Below are 13,590 nucleotides of genomic sequence, written 5' to 3'. Positions count from 1 at the left end.
AATTAGTTTTCTTGTTAATGTTACATTTAGTCATTTAGCATACACTTTTATCCAAAGCGACTTTCAAGTGAGGACAAAGGAAGCAATCAAAAACAACAAAAGAGCAATGATGTACTTTTGGGCTTTTAAGCATTTAATGTTGTGTGAATAAATTGAATGCACCAAAAATAAGTCTCTTTTGCACGGCAGGGCTTCATTTACATAATTCAAATACAGTAATATTGTAAAATATTATTACAGTTTAAAATGACTGTTTTCTGTTTAATTATATTTTAAATCATAATTTATTCCTGTGACGCAAAGCTGAATTTTCAGCATCATTACTCCAGTCTTCAGTGTCACATGATCCTTCAGAAATCATTCTGATTTCCTGTTTAAGAAACATTTATTATTTAGTGATTTTTTTATTATTATTATTCTTAAACAGAATATAATAAAAAATTAATACAATATGTATTTAAAATGGAGATCTTTTATACGTCTTTATAAGTCGTCACTCTCACTTTTAAACAATTCAATGTGTCCTTGCTAAATAAAAAGTATATATATATTTTTTAAATCTAAATTTTGAACAGTAGTGTACAGTTTTCCTGACTTTACCTTTTCTATTTACATCAGAAATTGAAAAACACATATTTGTCTACCACTAGTGTATGACATGCTATTCTATTCCAATCAGAATACTTCAGTTCAGCTTTTATTTTGTTTGTGCTTTGGTTTAGATACATACTGTATAACACACTGTAACGCTCGAGAATGTTCATCTGTTTTTCAGATCTTTACTGCTCTTCCTCCTTTCACACTGGGGATAGTTGACCGGCCGTGCAGTCAGCAGAACATGCTACGCTTCCCTCAGCTGTACCGCATCACACAGAACGCAGAAGGGTTTAACACTAAGGTACCAAGATTTCGGTAGCCTATACAAATGCGCCATTTCAATCACAAATTACTCATACTGACACAACAAATACCTGGAGACTTATAAATCTGTCTGCAGTGAGTGTCGGACTGTTATTATGATCATCACGCTAGCTTACATCCTGTGTTATAATTGATTATCCCAGTCTGATGTGGTTAGAAACGTCAGCGTGTTGTTTGAATGGGACTTCACTGTAGATAAACAGGAGTGCAAGAAACAGCTCTGCTTCCACCCAGATAATAATGAGATTCATAAGCTGAAATAAGACAGTCATTCATTTATAGCCGAGGATCAGTGTTTGTGTGTGTGTTTGGGGTGATCTGGGGGACATTGCGCTGGCTGTGCAATTGCAGAGAAACTGTTTGTGTGGGCTGTGTGTATCTTGGCATCAGTATGTCTTGACTGACTCTCCCCTTCTCCCGTTCCTGCTTTCTGTCCCCCCCTTCCTCTCTCTTTCATTGCCTCTTTCTCTTTTTCCAGGTCTTTTGGGGTCACTGTATAAATGCTCTCATTCACTCCATTATTCTCTTCTGGTTTCCACTCAAAGTTCTGGAGCACGGTAACTATCACAAGCACTCACACACACACACACACACACGTGTAGACCTCTCCAGCTTGAGTGTGTGAGCCGCTGAGTATCTTTCATCACCCGTTTTGTTTCTTCAGACACTCCCTTTGACAACGGCAACAGCGTCGACTACCTGTTCGTGGGGAACATCGTCTACACGGTGAGTTGTCAGCGGTGGCATTTACTGCTCCGTAGTTCCCTGCCAGTGAGAGGTCACACATTATTTCCTTGCTAGTGCTGTTATTCCATTCGTTGGCCGCCAGTGTTTACACTGTAAACTTGTTAATGTCTCTTTTCGAAAAAGAAAACATTTTTGTGAATGATGAGAATCGACAAGACCGCTCACCTTTGGCATTTGTGGGCAGTTTACGACTGAAATTCTGCATTTCAAGTCATTTAACTTATTTATTGCTTTAAATGCTTGGAATGGTTTTTTTTTTTCTGAAATTTTTCTTGGAATTCTGGCCTCTTAAATTCATATTCTGTATCAGTTTTTGTGGCCTTAACTAAAAAAATTATTAATTTAATGTTCTTTTCTTTTTTTCTTTTTTTTTAACTAAAACTAAAAGTAGTATTACCTATTCATTTAGGGATGTGAAAAATACATATTTTCATAATGGACTGGTTTGAAGGCTGTCTAATGTTGAAGATAGCTTTAGTGTTCCCTCCAAAAAAAGATGTTTTATTTGTTTGCGTTTATATATATATATATATATATATATATATATATATATATATATAAAATTAAGTAAAACTCTTACTATAAGGAAATTTTACTTTTTTACCCGCATGTGTCATTTGAACATTAACCAACATCACAGAACTGTCTTAAAATCTCACAAAAAAAAGTTTGGGAATACCTGAGCTACATGAATAATCAGCCTACATGAAAACCCTGTATAGTAGGGCTGGATTATAAAATAAGACCTCACACCAATCACACAGATTTTTTTATGGGTTGTTCACATAGGCCATGTTCTTGTGGTTAAAACCTGGATGGAGTGCAACACAATGGAACAGTGCGCAGACACATTTTTGACACCCTGCCTTAAAAGCACAATTCTTATTGCACACAAGCCTTTAAAAATTGCACAAAATGCCAACCAACTGTAAGATATCCGTCTGCATATGTACATAAACCAGCATTTAAAAAATAACTTTTTACTGCACAAAAATCTCATGATCCTGATCCGTACCAAGCAATTTGAAGTCCAAACATTGCCTTAAAGTCGGTGGTTTAGTTACACAAGCTGTGTTTTAGAGATACAGCAGTGCAAGATAAAACTGCAATTTTGTATAAAGTCAGATTTTTTTTTTGGGGGGGGGGGGGTAATTTGTTACACCGATCATGTCTTTGAGTCTTAAATCTTTTGACTGAATTGTAATAAGTTCAAAAGGGTCTTCATTCATTTCCTGAATCAGACTATGCTGATCGTGCTGCATGTTTGACGCTAAGATGTGTCTCATAATTTCACAGTATATTTTCCTATTCACATTTAATACAGAGTGCAACATCTTTCATTCCACGATTTCAGCATCTAAATCACTACAGTTCCCTCGCCACTAGCCAATCAGTGAACTGTATTTCACATATTGTTGTTGTGCTTTTGGCCATCCATTATAAAAATGAGGTCGTGTGTATGTGTGCAGCCCAGACTATTAAATACAGTACGTTGGGGTTTTTGGAGGCGATACTAGACTCTAGCCATAAAACAGTAACGAATGAGTCCCATGGGGAGTGAAGTCTTTGTGTGCTGTTTTTTTTCTGTTTCCCTGCAGGCCTCTTATACTTTAAGGGCTAAATGTGTAATTGTGTTTAAAGCAGTGTGCGTCGCTAGAGGCAATAGTAAGTCAATGCCTGTGTGAAAACCCTCATCTGTTTTTTGTTTTTTTTATGTGTTGAAGCTGTACAGAACGTTTTACCAGGATGATGTGCTCATATCATTACTGTTCTTTATGCCTCTCTCTCTCTCTCTCTCTCTCTCTCTGGTGCAGTATGTAGTGGTAACTGTATGTCTGAAAGCCGGTATGGAGACCACAGCATGGACAAGGGTACGTTAGTCCCCATCCTCCAACACAAACAAACGCACACACTCTTCACTAAATGATTTTAAAAAATGATTTTAAAAAAGTACAAGCGAACTGATGCTTATAACAGTAAAAAAATATGTGATGGGCTAAGAAAAATTTGCTTGTTTTTCTTAATGTACTTAATTTTGATGCATTTTTCCTGAAAACAAGATTCAGTTTCTTAACTTATTTAGCATGATGTGAGAATTTTTACATACTTGTACTGAAAAACAGGAAAAAAAGGCTGAGTAAGAATTTTTTTTTGCTGTCAATGAAGTGCCCTCTAATGTATTGAATATTACAAAGAATGTGTTATGTCTGAATTGAAACACATTATAGAACAGTTTGAATTTGATATTGTGTCTAATTTGCACTGCAAAATGATTTTCTTTTTTTTCTTGTTTTCCAGTACAAATACATAGACTTTCTCAAATCAATAAACATTTGCTTGCTAAGCAAATTACTTAAGATATTAAGTCTTGTTTTCTGAAAAAAATTATCAAAATTATGATGTGTTTGTTTAAAATTAGAAAAATAAGAATACAATTACTTTTATTAAAAAAAAATAATTATTAATTCTATTAATAAAATAAAATGGTATTTATTCATTTAACAAGTATATTGATTTATTTTACTTGATTTAGATTTTTTTAAATATTTTTTAATATATATTTTTTAATTTGAGCAGTGTATCAAAGCGACGTTTAATGTATTCAATTTATTCCAAAGCATTTTTTATGTTTGAATTGAAAGGAGATCCCTCTATACAACACTTTGCACTTGACATTGTGTCTTATTCTATTGGAAGGTCATATATATATTCTGGGAAGGGCTTTAGATAGATGGGGAACATGCTGCTGTGTCAGGACATTTCTCTGTCCCACTGCTGTGTGTTGAGGAGACGTGGACACTCCTCGTCCGTTCAGCTGTCCTCACACCAGATCTTGTGATGATGAAGTAAAGGGGCCTTGGAATTCACATGGTTTCCATTACAGCTGAAGAAGTCTATATTCAGTGTGAAACTGACCATGACCTGGTTTTCTCTTCTTCTAGTTTTCTCATCTGGCTGTATGGGGCAGCATGGTGCTCTGGATGTTGTTTTTTGCCGTCTATTCTGCAATCTGGCCAACCATTCCTATAGCACCTGATATGTTGGGTCAGGTGAGTGCAAATACACACACACCTGTTCATCTTTGTGCTTTCCCACTCACCTCCTGTATCTGACTGGCGCCTGGATGACTTGCTCTCTGGGAGTTCTGTGTCAAACTTATAGACAGCCGTCCCATTTTGCAGTCTCCCTGCACCTGCCACACAGTCACCCGAGCCCCAGGCTTTTACGGCCTACCCTGGAAGTGTTGACTCAAGTGGGTGGGCTGGTTTGTGCATCATTACAGACATCTGTGTGTGTGTGTGTGTGTTTGTGTTTGATTGAGGAATACTTCAGAAAGATTTTTTGCCTTGTCCTAACAGTGGCTCTGTTTCATAACCTAGTGAGTCGCCTCGCTCTCTGTTGTCTACATAGACGCCATCCAAACTAAAATGGTACTAAAGTACTAATTTGAAACACTCTGTAAAGGCAAGAACTCTGTATTTTATACATTTAACACACTTAATGTTAATTGCATAGGATACCTGGAGTTAGCATTTTACTACACTAAAGAAAAAACAAACAATAAGCACATCACTCATAAAAATGGAATAAAATCGCTATTTCTATTTCTATTTCTATTTGATGTTTCAATTATTATAAAATTGTATTATTACATTACTATATATTTATAACCAACAATTTTCCTCTTCAGCTCCTTCAAAAATAAAAACAACATAAAACAATATATACATTAAAAAAAAAAAAAATTATATATATATATATATATATATATATATATATATATATATATATATATATATATATATATATATATATATATATATATATTATATACATGTATTTTTGCTTCTGTAATTTATACATAAAACAAACAAAAAAATAATTTTGTATTAGTAACATTTCTTATTAATGTTATATATATTAATGTATTCCAAAAATATGTCAGAAATAATTTGTTTTTATAAAATTGTATTACATTTTGCATAATACATTTCAATATTATCACATTTTAGTATATATAGTATTTCTGTAATTGTTTTTTTTTTTGCTTTGTCCACTATCTTGGATATTTTACCATGTGATATTTCAGTTCTTTAAGGGATTGTAATGCATACGTCTCAGGAGGCAGCATAATTGGAAGTGTGCCTATGGTGCCCCAAAATGCTACGTACGGGGGGCGACTCACTAGAGTTTTGAACAAAGCTAGTGTGTGTGTGGAGCGTTCGGGGTGGGATAGAGCTCTCTTGAAGCCCTCCGGCCCATTAATTTGATTTGTGTCAGAAATCAGGAATGTGCTCAAGTATCACCACAGCTGCTCTCGGAGAGGGAGAGAAAGATGGGACATCCCTCGCTATTTACCCTGCAGCATTGGCTTTTCTTTCTCCTCTCTGTCCACCGGTCGTTTTTTAATCTCTCCATCTCTCCATGCAGGCCAAGCTGGGAGAGCACACACTATGCATGTTTTTCCAGAGCTGTATATCAGTGTGTGTATTTTTGTGCGTCTGCTCGTCTGAGAATTCGGGAGGGTTGGTCTGGGGGTGTATGTGCAGCTGTCGCGAGGGGACGCCGTCTAATGGTTTCCGGAGTCTAGTAGATTCCGATGGGGATATCACCTTTGGAGCATCCTAAAAAGTGGGATCACTTGATTGCACACCATGAATAATATGTTCCTGTAAAAGATATTTAAATCAGAATGATTAGTAGTAATGAAGTGGAACAAATGACATGCTAAAATATAATGAAATATGGATAGATTGATATATCAGCTGACATTGGCAGTTTTAATATTGATATTAACAATAGCTTTAGTGTTCCCTCCAAAAAAAATTTTTTTATTTGTTTGCGTTTATATATATATATATATATATATATATATATATATATATATATATATATATATATATATATATGTATGTATATATGTATGTATATATGAAATTGCATTTTAGTTTTAAATTGTATTTATTTTATATTTAATAAATAATATAAAAAACATACATTAAATATATACATTAATCGATTAATCACATTCAAAATAAAAGGTTTGTTTACATAATGTGTTTATATTATGTATAGTTATTATGTATAGTATATATAAATACAAACACATGCATGTATATATTTAAGATACATGTTGTTTATATATTAAATATTGTATATAATATAAAAATCAAGAATATAAATGTATATACATGTAAATATTTTCAAAATACATTCTGTATGTGTGTGTATTTATATATACATAATAACTATACACAGTACACACATATATTATATAAACAAAAACTTTTATTTTGGATGTGATTAATCATTTGAAAGCACTAATTCTTTTCTTTTTATGTAGAGACTCATTAGGGTGGAAAAACACTTCTAATTGGACCATTAAACAGAGACAGGAGGATGAACTAGAGCAAACAGTAGACAGTCGAGTTGGGTAAACAGGGTAATTGAACTCTCCCACAGGTCAAAGGTGACGCAGTCAGTCAACAGCTGTTGCAAGGAGAAAGAGAAATCCAGCATTGATTGGGTTTTGTGATGTTTGCAGAGCATTGATTTCAAACTGATGATCTGTTTCTCTTTGTTTTAGGCTGGCAGGGTGATGCAGTGCTGGAGCTTCTGGCTGGGTCTGATACTGGTGCCAACAGCATGTTTACTCAAAGATGTGGTGTGGAATGCGTGAGTAATGTACCACACACATACACATATCAGTGTATTTATGGAGAAAATACAGTGTGATTTGGCAATACGTATTAGTCAATCACGTAAACAGACTGACAGTTTTACACTTTGTCTTGTGTGTATGTCTGCATGCAGAGGACGGCGCACCGTGAGGAAGACTCTGCTGGAGGAGGTGCAGGAACTGGAAGCTCGGGCCGTGGACCCTGGGGCACCCGTCCTCAGAGATGCCAGCGGCCGCAGGTATATGCCTTGATGTAAACCAGCCTATCTATAAACTCCCCTGTAATAGTTAAGGTTGATTTCCAAGTTGTTTTAATATAGATTCAGGCAAATGCATAATTTATTTTTGTGTTATTATTATTGTTGTGTTATTTTTATCATTAGCTCTGTTTCAAAACATAGTGAGCTGACTTGCTGCCTACATAGCAACCTCATACAAACAGCAAAGTGCATGAGCAATGACAGAGAAAGTGAAATATTACTTGAAGCATAAATATATATATATATATATATATATATATATATATATATATATGGTCTATTTTACCTATTTTTTGTGTGCCATCTTTTTTCACTAGAATATTAATAATTGTAATAATAATAATTCTAATAATTAGAATAATGATTATTGTTATTATTATTAAGAATGTATTAATATATATGTAAAATTATTAATATTAAATTTATTGACAGATAAGTAAAATAAGTAAATAATACAATAGCATTTTTACTTATATATTTTTAATTACTTTATATATATGATTTTAATTCATTTAGATTATATATAGATCATTAAATTAATTGACAATTAAATGTAAATTAATTGTTAATTACTGTCATATTACTAATATATTTTGTATTTTTTTATTAATTTAATATATGATTTTATATTATTAATATTAATATACAGTTAGAATTATTGAAGATAAAATACCCAATAAAATACCCACATTAAGTTTTTTGTCCCTTTTTATATTATTTGTTTTCTTTGTTTGTTGCAGAAGAACGCTCACTAGGTTTTGCAGATGATTGATTGTGTTTATGATTTGTTTATGCCTTTTGTCTGTTTGCGTATTATTTGTGAATTAGTTTGTGGAAGTTTGATTGGGAAAGAATCTGTGTTTGTGTTCATTGTGTTCCTCTAACCCCTGCCTGAACACCCACAGGCCCAGTGCTAAGGATTCATAGACTCACAGAGTCAAAGGCAGGCATGTGCAGGTAGAACCAGCTGCCTGAGTCTCTCTATAGGATGTGCAGTGACCTGTTTCCTCCTTTCCTTAACCTTCCTTTCATCATCATCATCATCATCATCATCTTACGACTTTTTCTTTTACTTTTCTCTTTCACATTCTGCGATGTCAGGCGGCCGTGAGCTGGTCAGGTTTGCCTAGCTATAAGCACTGGGTGTGTGTAGCTCCTTAAGTTCATAGCTCTGTGCATGTGTTTGCTTTCAAACTGTGTGTTTGTGGTTTGAGGTTGACTGCGTGGAGCGATTGCATGGATTTAACCAGAGATATTACTCTACATATTGTGTTTGATGTACAGCCCTATATGAGACAGGAACTTGGCAGACAGACGTGTAGTCTCATGCAGTTTTTTTGTAATACCTTGGAGTGTTTCGTGGTCTTTAGGTCACTAAGTTATGGCCAGGGAGTTGACAGAATGGACTTCTAATCAGAGGGATGTTGGCCGTTAGCCCTGTTTGCGTTTACCTCCTCATTCCCTCAGAGCAGAACACCTAACCTCATTTGTTTCAGTAAATATCCAGCTGTAAAAAACATAATGGTTGTAAGTCATCCTGAACGAGTGTAGAAATCCGCTGAATCATTGAACGTCAGCTTGAATTCGACATCACTGGGCGGAGGCTGACACAATTGAAGAGCATATCCTAGGCGTTTACATTTGAAACCATTTACCCAAGAAGACCCCAACTAGTCCTGCTGGACAAAAGCAAAGTATTTTCCCAAGTATAAGCCAAGCCTGGACTCGTACCTGAGGGACGGTTGGAGGAAAATAAGTTATTGAAAATTTGATTCATCAAAACAGCTGTCTGATATTCCAAGGACTGTCCACGTTCCAGAGAAAGAGAGAGCTCCGGTTACCAGCGAGCCTATGCGTCATTCCATCCTTTTATTTCTTTATTTATCCATTCATCATCCCCGTCTTTCAGCCGGTCATATGTTTTGCAGACATAGTTTTTGTTGGCCGATGTTCTGCCATATCTCATAGACTGTTGCCGAATTTTTTGCAGCGAAAGCCAAATGAATGCCACGTCCTTCCCAATGATAATAGTGCGAACGGTCCCCTTCGTAGCACGATATGAGTTTGAGCTGTAACCTTGAGAAGTTTGGCCTTCCTCCATAACAACTGGTTTTCGGATCACTTTCTTTTATGGATGAGTGGAAAGATCGCTTTCATCTGATTTACAGGGAAACATCGTAGACGGATTGTTCTACGTGGAACGTGTTTATCAAAGACGTGATTTCTCATCATTTCAAAACCGGACGCGACATGCCATGGGATTCAGTTTCCAGAATTGAAATTTAGCCATTTACTTCAGCAACCAGTGACTTCTTTATTGGCCGCATTAATTTAAGAATAAAGAGCTGTTGAATTCTTCTCATATTGATCGGTTTTGTTTGAAGGATTGGAAAGCTTGAGGATTTAGTGCTTTGGAAATATTCGAGGAGATGTTTTTGGAGCGCAGGCCTAAGTTTAATGTTGTTTAGGAGTGCTTTGGGAAGCCGTTTCCTAGAATTGTGCGAGTATGTGTGTAAATGTGTGTTCTGCTCGATCATTAAGACTAACTTCTGTTCGCCAGGATTGCCACGCGGCAAAGTAGAGGACTGTGTATTGTAGAAATGCATGTGATTTGACCTCTAGCTGTCATGTGTGTAGCATATCAGCCAGTAATTGTGCTGTGATCGGTGGCTTAACCCATCTGTCTCTGTCTGTCCAGTCTGAACGAGCGTGCCCACCTGCTGACACGGGTCTTCAGGAAAATGCCTTCCAGCGTGGGACGCTCGAACTCCGTGCAGCAGACCGTGTCACGTAAGTGCATGTTCCGCACCCATTTTTTTTTACGCTTCACACCCACTGAGATCTGCAGAACCTGTACAGCTGCAACTAATTATTATCATTATTATATCATTATTAATCTGTCAGTTGTCAGAGCTCCACGAGTTTCTCGTCTGAGCGAATGAAAAAAAATCTTAAATGAATCTGTAAAAGTATAAAGTTTTCTTTTCTGTATTGTAGTAGGAAAACCAAACCAAAAACAAGTTCCCCCATGCAAATATCCCTATAATAAAGGCTAACGATTGTTTTCTCTCTCTCCCAAAAGATGGATATGCGTTCTCACAGGAGGAGCATGGAGTGGTGTCGCAGTCCCAGGTTGTTCGCTCCTATGACACCACCCGGCAGCGGCCCAGTCTGTAGCTGTAGACACAGCGACAGCTGCTAGAGACTTTAAGGACACACCTGTGCTGGCTGACCCTGCTGTGGCCTTTAAGCTGAACTAAAATGAACTGGCCACAGCTAGCGCAACACTCGGCCAAGCTACATAACACACCGCCTCCTGACGAGAGAGTGGATTTACAGGAAACGGAGGATTGGGGTGGGCGGGCATATTCTCACATCAAAACGGCCAGTCGAAATGCACTACGCGCGAACGGACAGGCGAAAGGAGCCAAGTAGCACCCAGAAACGAAAGCCAGAAACAATTGTGACTGTATCACTATCACAAGTAACAAGACTGCTTCATCTGGTTCTACATTGTGCGGGTGCGTTTGCATCGTCACATTTGTATTTGTGAGCGTAGCTATCGAGAACGATGTGCATATGTGCTCTTATCTGTCGTGTGTGTGTAGGTTGTGGGGCGGCTGTTGCACTTCTCTGTGTGTCTGCATGTGTGTGTTTTTGTTGAGTCCTAGCGTTTGCGTCTCCAGAGATCGGGAGTTTGGCGTATCCGTCATCACCACAGCAAAGCAGGAGGGGAGGCCACTCTAAACAAACACAAAACAGCCACCCACATGCATACAGTCTTTTTGGAGGAATGCCCATTGCAGACCTGAGATGGGGGAGGTGTGGCTTACTGATGCCGCAGACACATGCATGCACCGTTCCCATCCAGCGAGGCTGCCAAAACACACAGCGATTCTTCTGAGGCGGAACCCCCACCCTGCAGCATGGAGCTTCCCAGCTTACCACACACACGCAAATGCACCTTCTCTAGCTCTCTTTCTCACCTAATCTTCTACTTAATAGCGGCCTCTGTATCTTAGAGCTCATGTTCTCTCCGTCTGCCTCTGTCTTTGATTCTCTCTCTTTTTCCAGATCGCCAATCTCCATGTCTCCTTGTTCTCTTGGTCTAGTCGTCTTTTCGTTCTCTTCTCTGTTCCAGTCGGTGGCTGCTGTGGATCACAGCTGTAGCGTTTGCTTTTGTCCTCTTTCATCTGACCTGTCGGGTTTCTGGACTGTTTTGTCAAATAAACTGGACTTGTGACTCTGTGTCATTCTCTTTTTAAGCTTTGCTTTTGTCCTGTTATTGTTGTTCTCTAATATAAGTGAGTCATTTCAGGCAAATTTTGATTATTGTTCAGTTTAAATTTGTGGGTTCACACTCATGTCATTCCAAACTTTCTTCTGTAGAACAAATATATATATATATATATATATATATATATATATATATATATAGGGCAATGGTAACATATTAAAGCTTTAAATGACTGTAAAAACATGATTTACATGTTCAGATACAGATTTTCACATAGTTTTATAAAATGATTATTTCAGCTTATATTTGAACAATTATTATCAACCAATTTCATTCATTAAGTAACATAAATATATCTTAGTGTCTTCATTTACAACTGTGTGTTTCTGCATAAAAATATGGGTCGATTTTTACATTGGTCTGAACAAAAAAAGCAGGACTTACTGAAAGTCATTTTTCCCACTGTCTGATAAAATCAGTGCGGTTTCTGAGATATAAAATGAAATTCTTCCTCCAGAGTTTCTCCTGGGTCTCCTCCCATTTCTACAACTGATGATTCAACTTCTTGCGTCTACCAGTGCAGCTGTTGATAACCGTTGAAGGTCACAAAGGGGTTGAAATTTGGATGATTTGTCGACTGCATTTTGTAAAATATTTTGTTATTGGAAAACCTTGGAATAAAAATCTCATATGATTATTCATATAGGCCTAAGGAGGTTTGGGCCAAACAAATTCTGGGAGTTTACTGGAAGAAAGAACAATTCTGGAGGTGGGAGATGGGTGTGAAATACGGGAGACTCCCAGGAAAAACGGGAGTGTTGCTGTTAACTCACTGCTAACTCACTAGGGAGTTTGAAACTGGTTTGTGAATCATTGGAGGATTTTGACCTATTCAAAGAACCATGTCAATTGTTTGTAATTCCACAACCTCTCTTAATAGGCAATCTGACAAAAAGAAAGTTCCCCGGAGTAGATTAGCTCATATACACTCAACCAAAATGCTATTAATTATTAAGTTCTCAACCAAAAGGCCTATTAATTTTTTATTAATATTAATAATAATTAATAAGTTCATTTTAGTCATTTTGTTTTGTGCTTTTGACATTTTTTTTCTCTTAATCTTTATTCTAGTTTTAGTTATTTTGTAGTTAACTTGTTGCCAAAATTTCAGATTTTCATTTAATATTTAATTTTAAAGTTTTATCATGTGATATTTAGATTTTGTTTAAGCTTTAGTTATTTCAGTTAACAAAACTGTATAGTTTAACAAAACTATATCTAAATATATGTGCCTATTCAAATAGATAAAGCGACTCACAGTTCAGAGACGAGTCATTTGTAACTGCACGATTCACTGCCCTGTTGACTGAGGCTTTTTAACTCGGCCCTAACCATAGACAGTAAAATATATTAAAAGCGAATTCGAATTCGACTAAAGGATTCGAAGATTGTTTTGTGAATCTTTAGATTTTGACCAATTGAAAAGAACCGGTTCGTATGAATCAATAATTCGTGATTCGACTCACGCTACCACAGAAAGTTCTCCTGACTATTAAAGTTTAACGCATTGCTTCAGTTTGGGTGGTGATTAAATGATAGAAGAATTTAATTAATTCTATTCGAATTTACATCAAACATTCACCGTGTTTTTAAGGGCTTGCCAAACTTTGAATAACAGCCTGAAAAGGAGATTGTAAAATTGCTGAGCTAAAAAAATGAGCTTAGCGTGATTTGGTTCACTTACA

At 36.4% G+C, this 13,590-nt stretch overlaps 1 protein-coding gene across 1 annotated transcript in view; it reads left to right on the top strand.

Annotated features, from left to right (window-relative positions):
• The window catches only part of LOC113081303 (phospholipid-transporting ATPase IB-like), a gene marked incomplete at its 5' end in the record, with an annotated part of 33,089 nt that extends 21,233 nt beyond the window's left edge, over positions 1 to 11,856 (top strand). The window contains 9 exons of the mRNA XM_026253379.1: positions 776 to 898; positions 1,400 to 1,478; positions 1,586 to 1,647; positions 3,483 to 3,539; positions 4,611 to 4,718; positions 7,256 to 7,344; positions 7,483 to 7,587; positions 10,307 to 10,398; positions 10,691 to 11,856. Of these exons, the coding sequence (XP_026109164.1) occupies positions 776 to 898; positions 1,400 to 1,478; positions 1,586 to 1,647; positions 3,483 to 3,539; positions 4,611 to 4,718; positions 7,256 to 7,344; positions 7,483 to 7,587; positions 10,307 to 10,398; positions 10,691 to 10,785 (810 nt within the window). The remainder of the gene's footprint in view (positions 1 to 775; positions 899 to 1,399; positions 1,479 to 1,585; positions 1,648 to 3,482; positions 3,540 to 4,610; positions 4,719 to 7,255; positions 7,345 to 7,482; positions 7,588 to 10,306; positions 10,399 to 10,690) is intronic.
• Positions 11,857 to 13,590: the final 1,734 nt, after the last annotated feature.

Source organism: Carassius auratus, unplaced genomic scaffold (genome assembly GCF_003368295.1).
Source record: "Carassius auratus strain Wakin unplaced genomic scaffold, ASM336829v1 scaf_tig00033718, whole genome shotgun sequence".
In the NCBI taxonomy this organism is placed as follows: Eukaryota; Metazoa; Chordata; class Actinopteri; order Cypriniformes; family Cyprinidae; genus Carassius; species Carassius auratus.
This window is presented reverse-complemented; position numbering and strand designations above follow the sequence as displayed.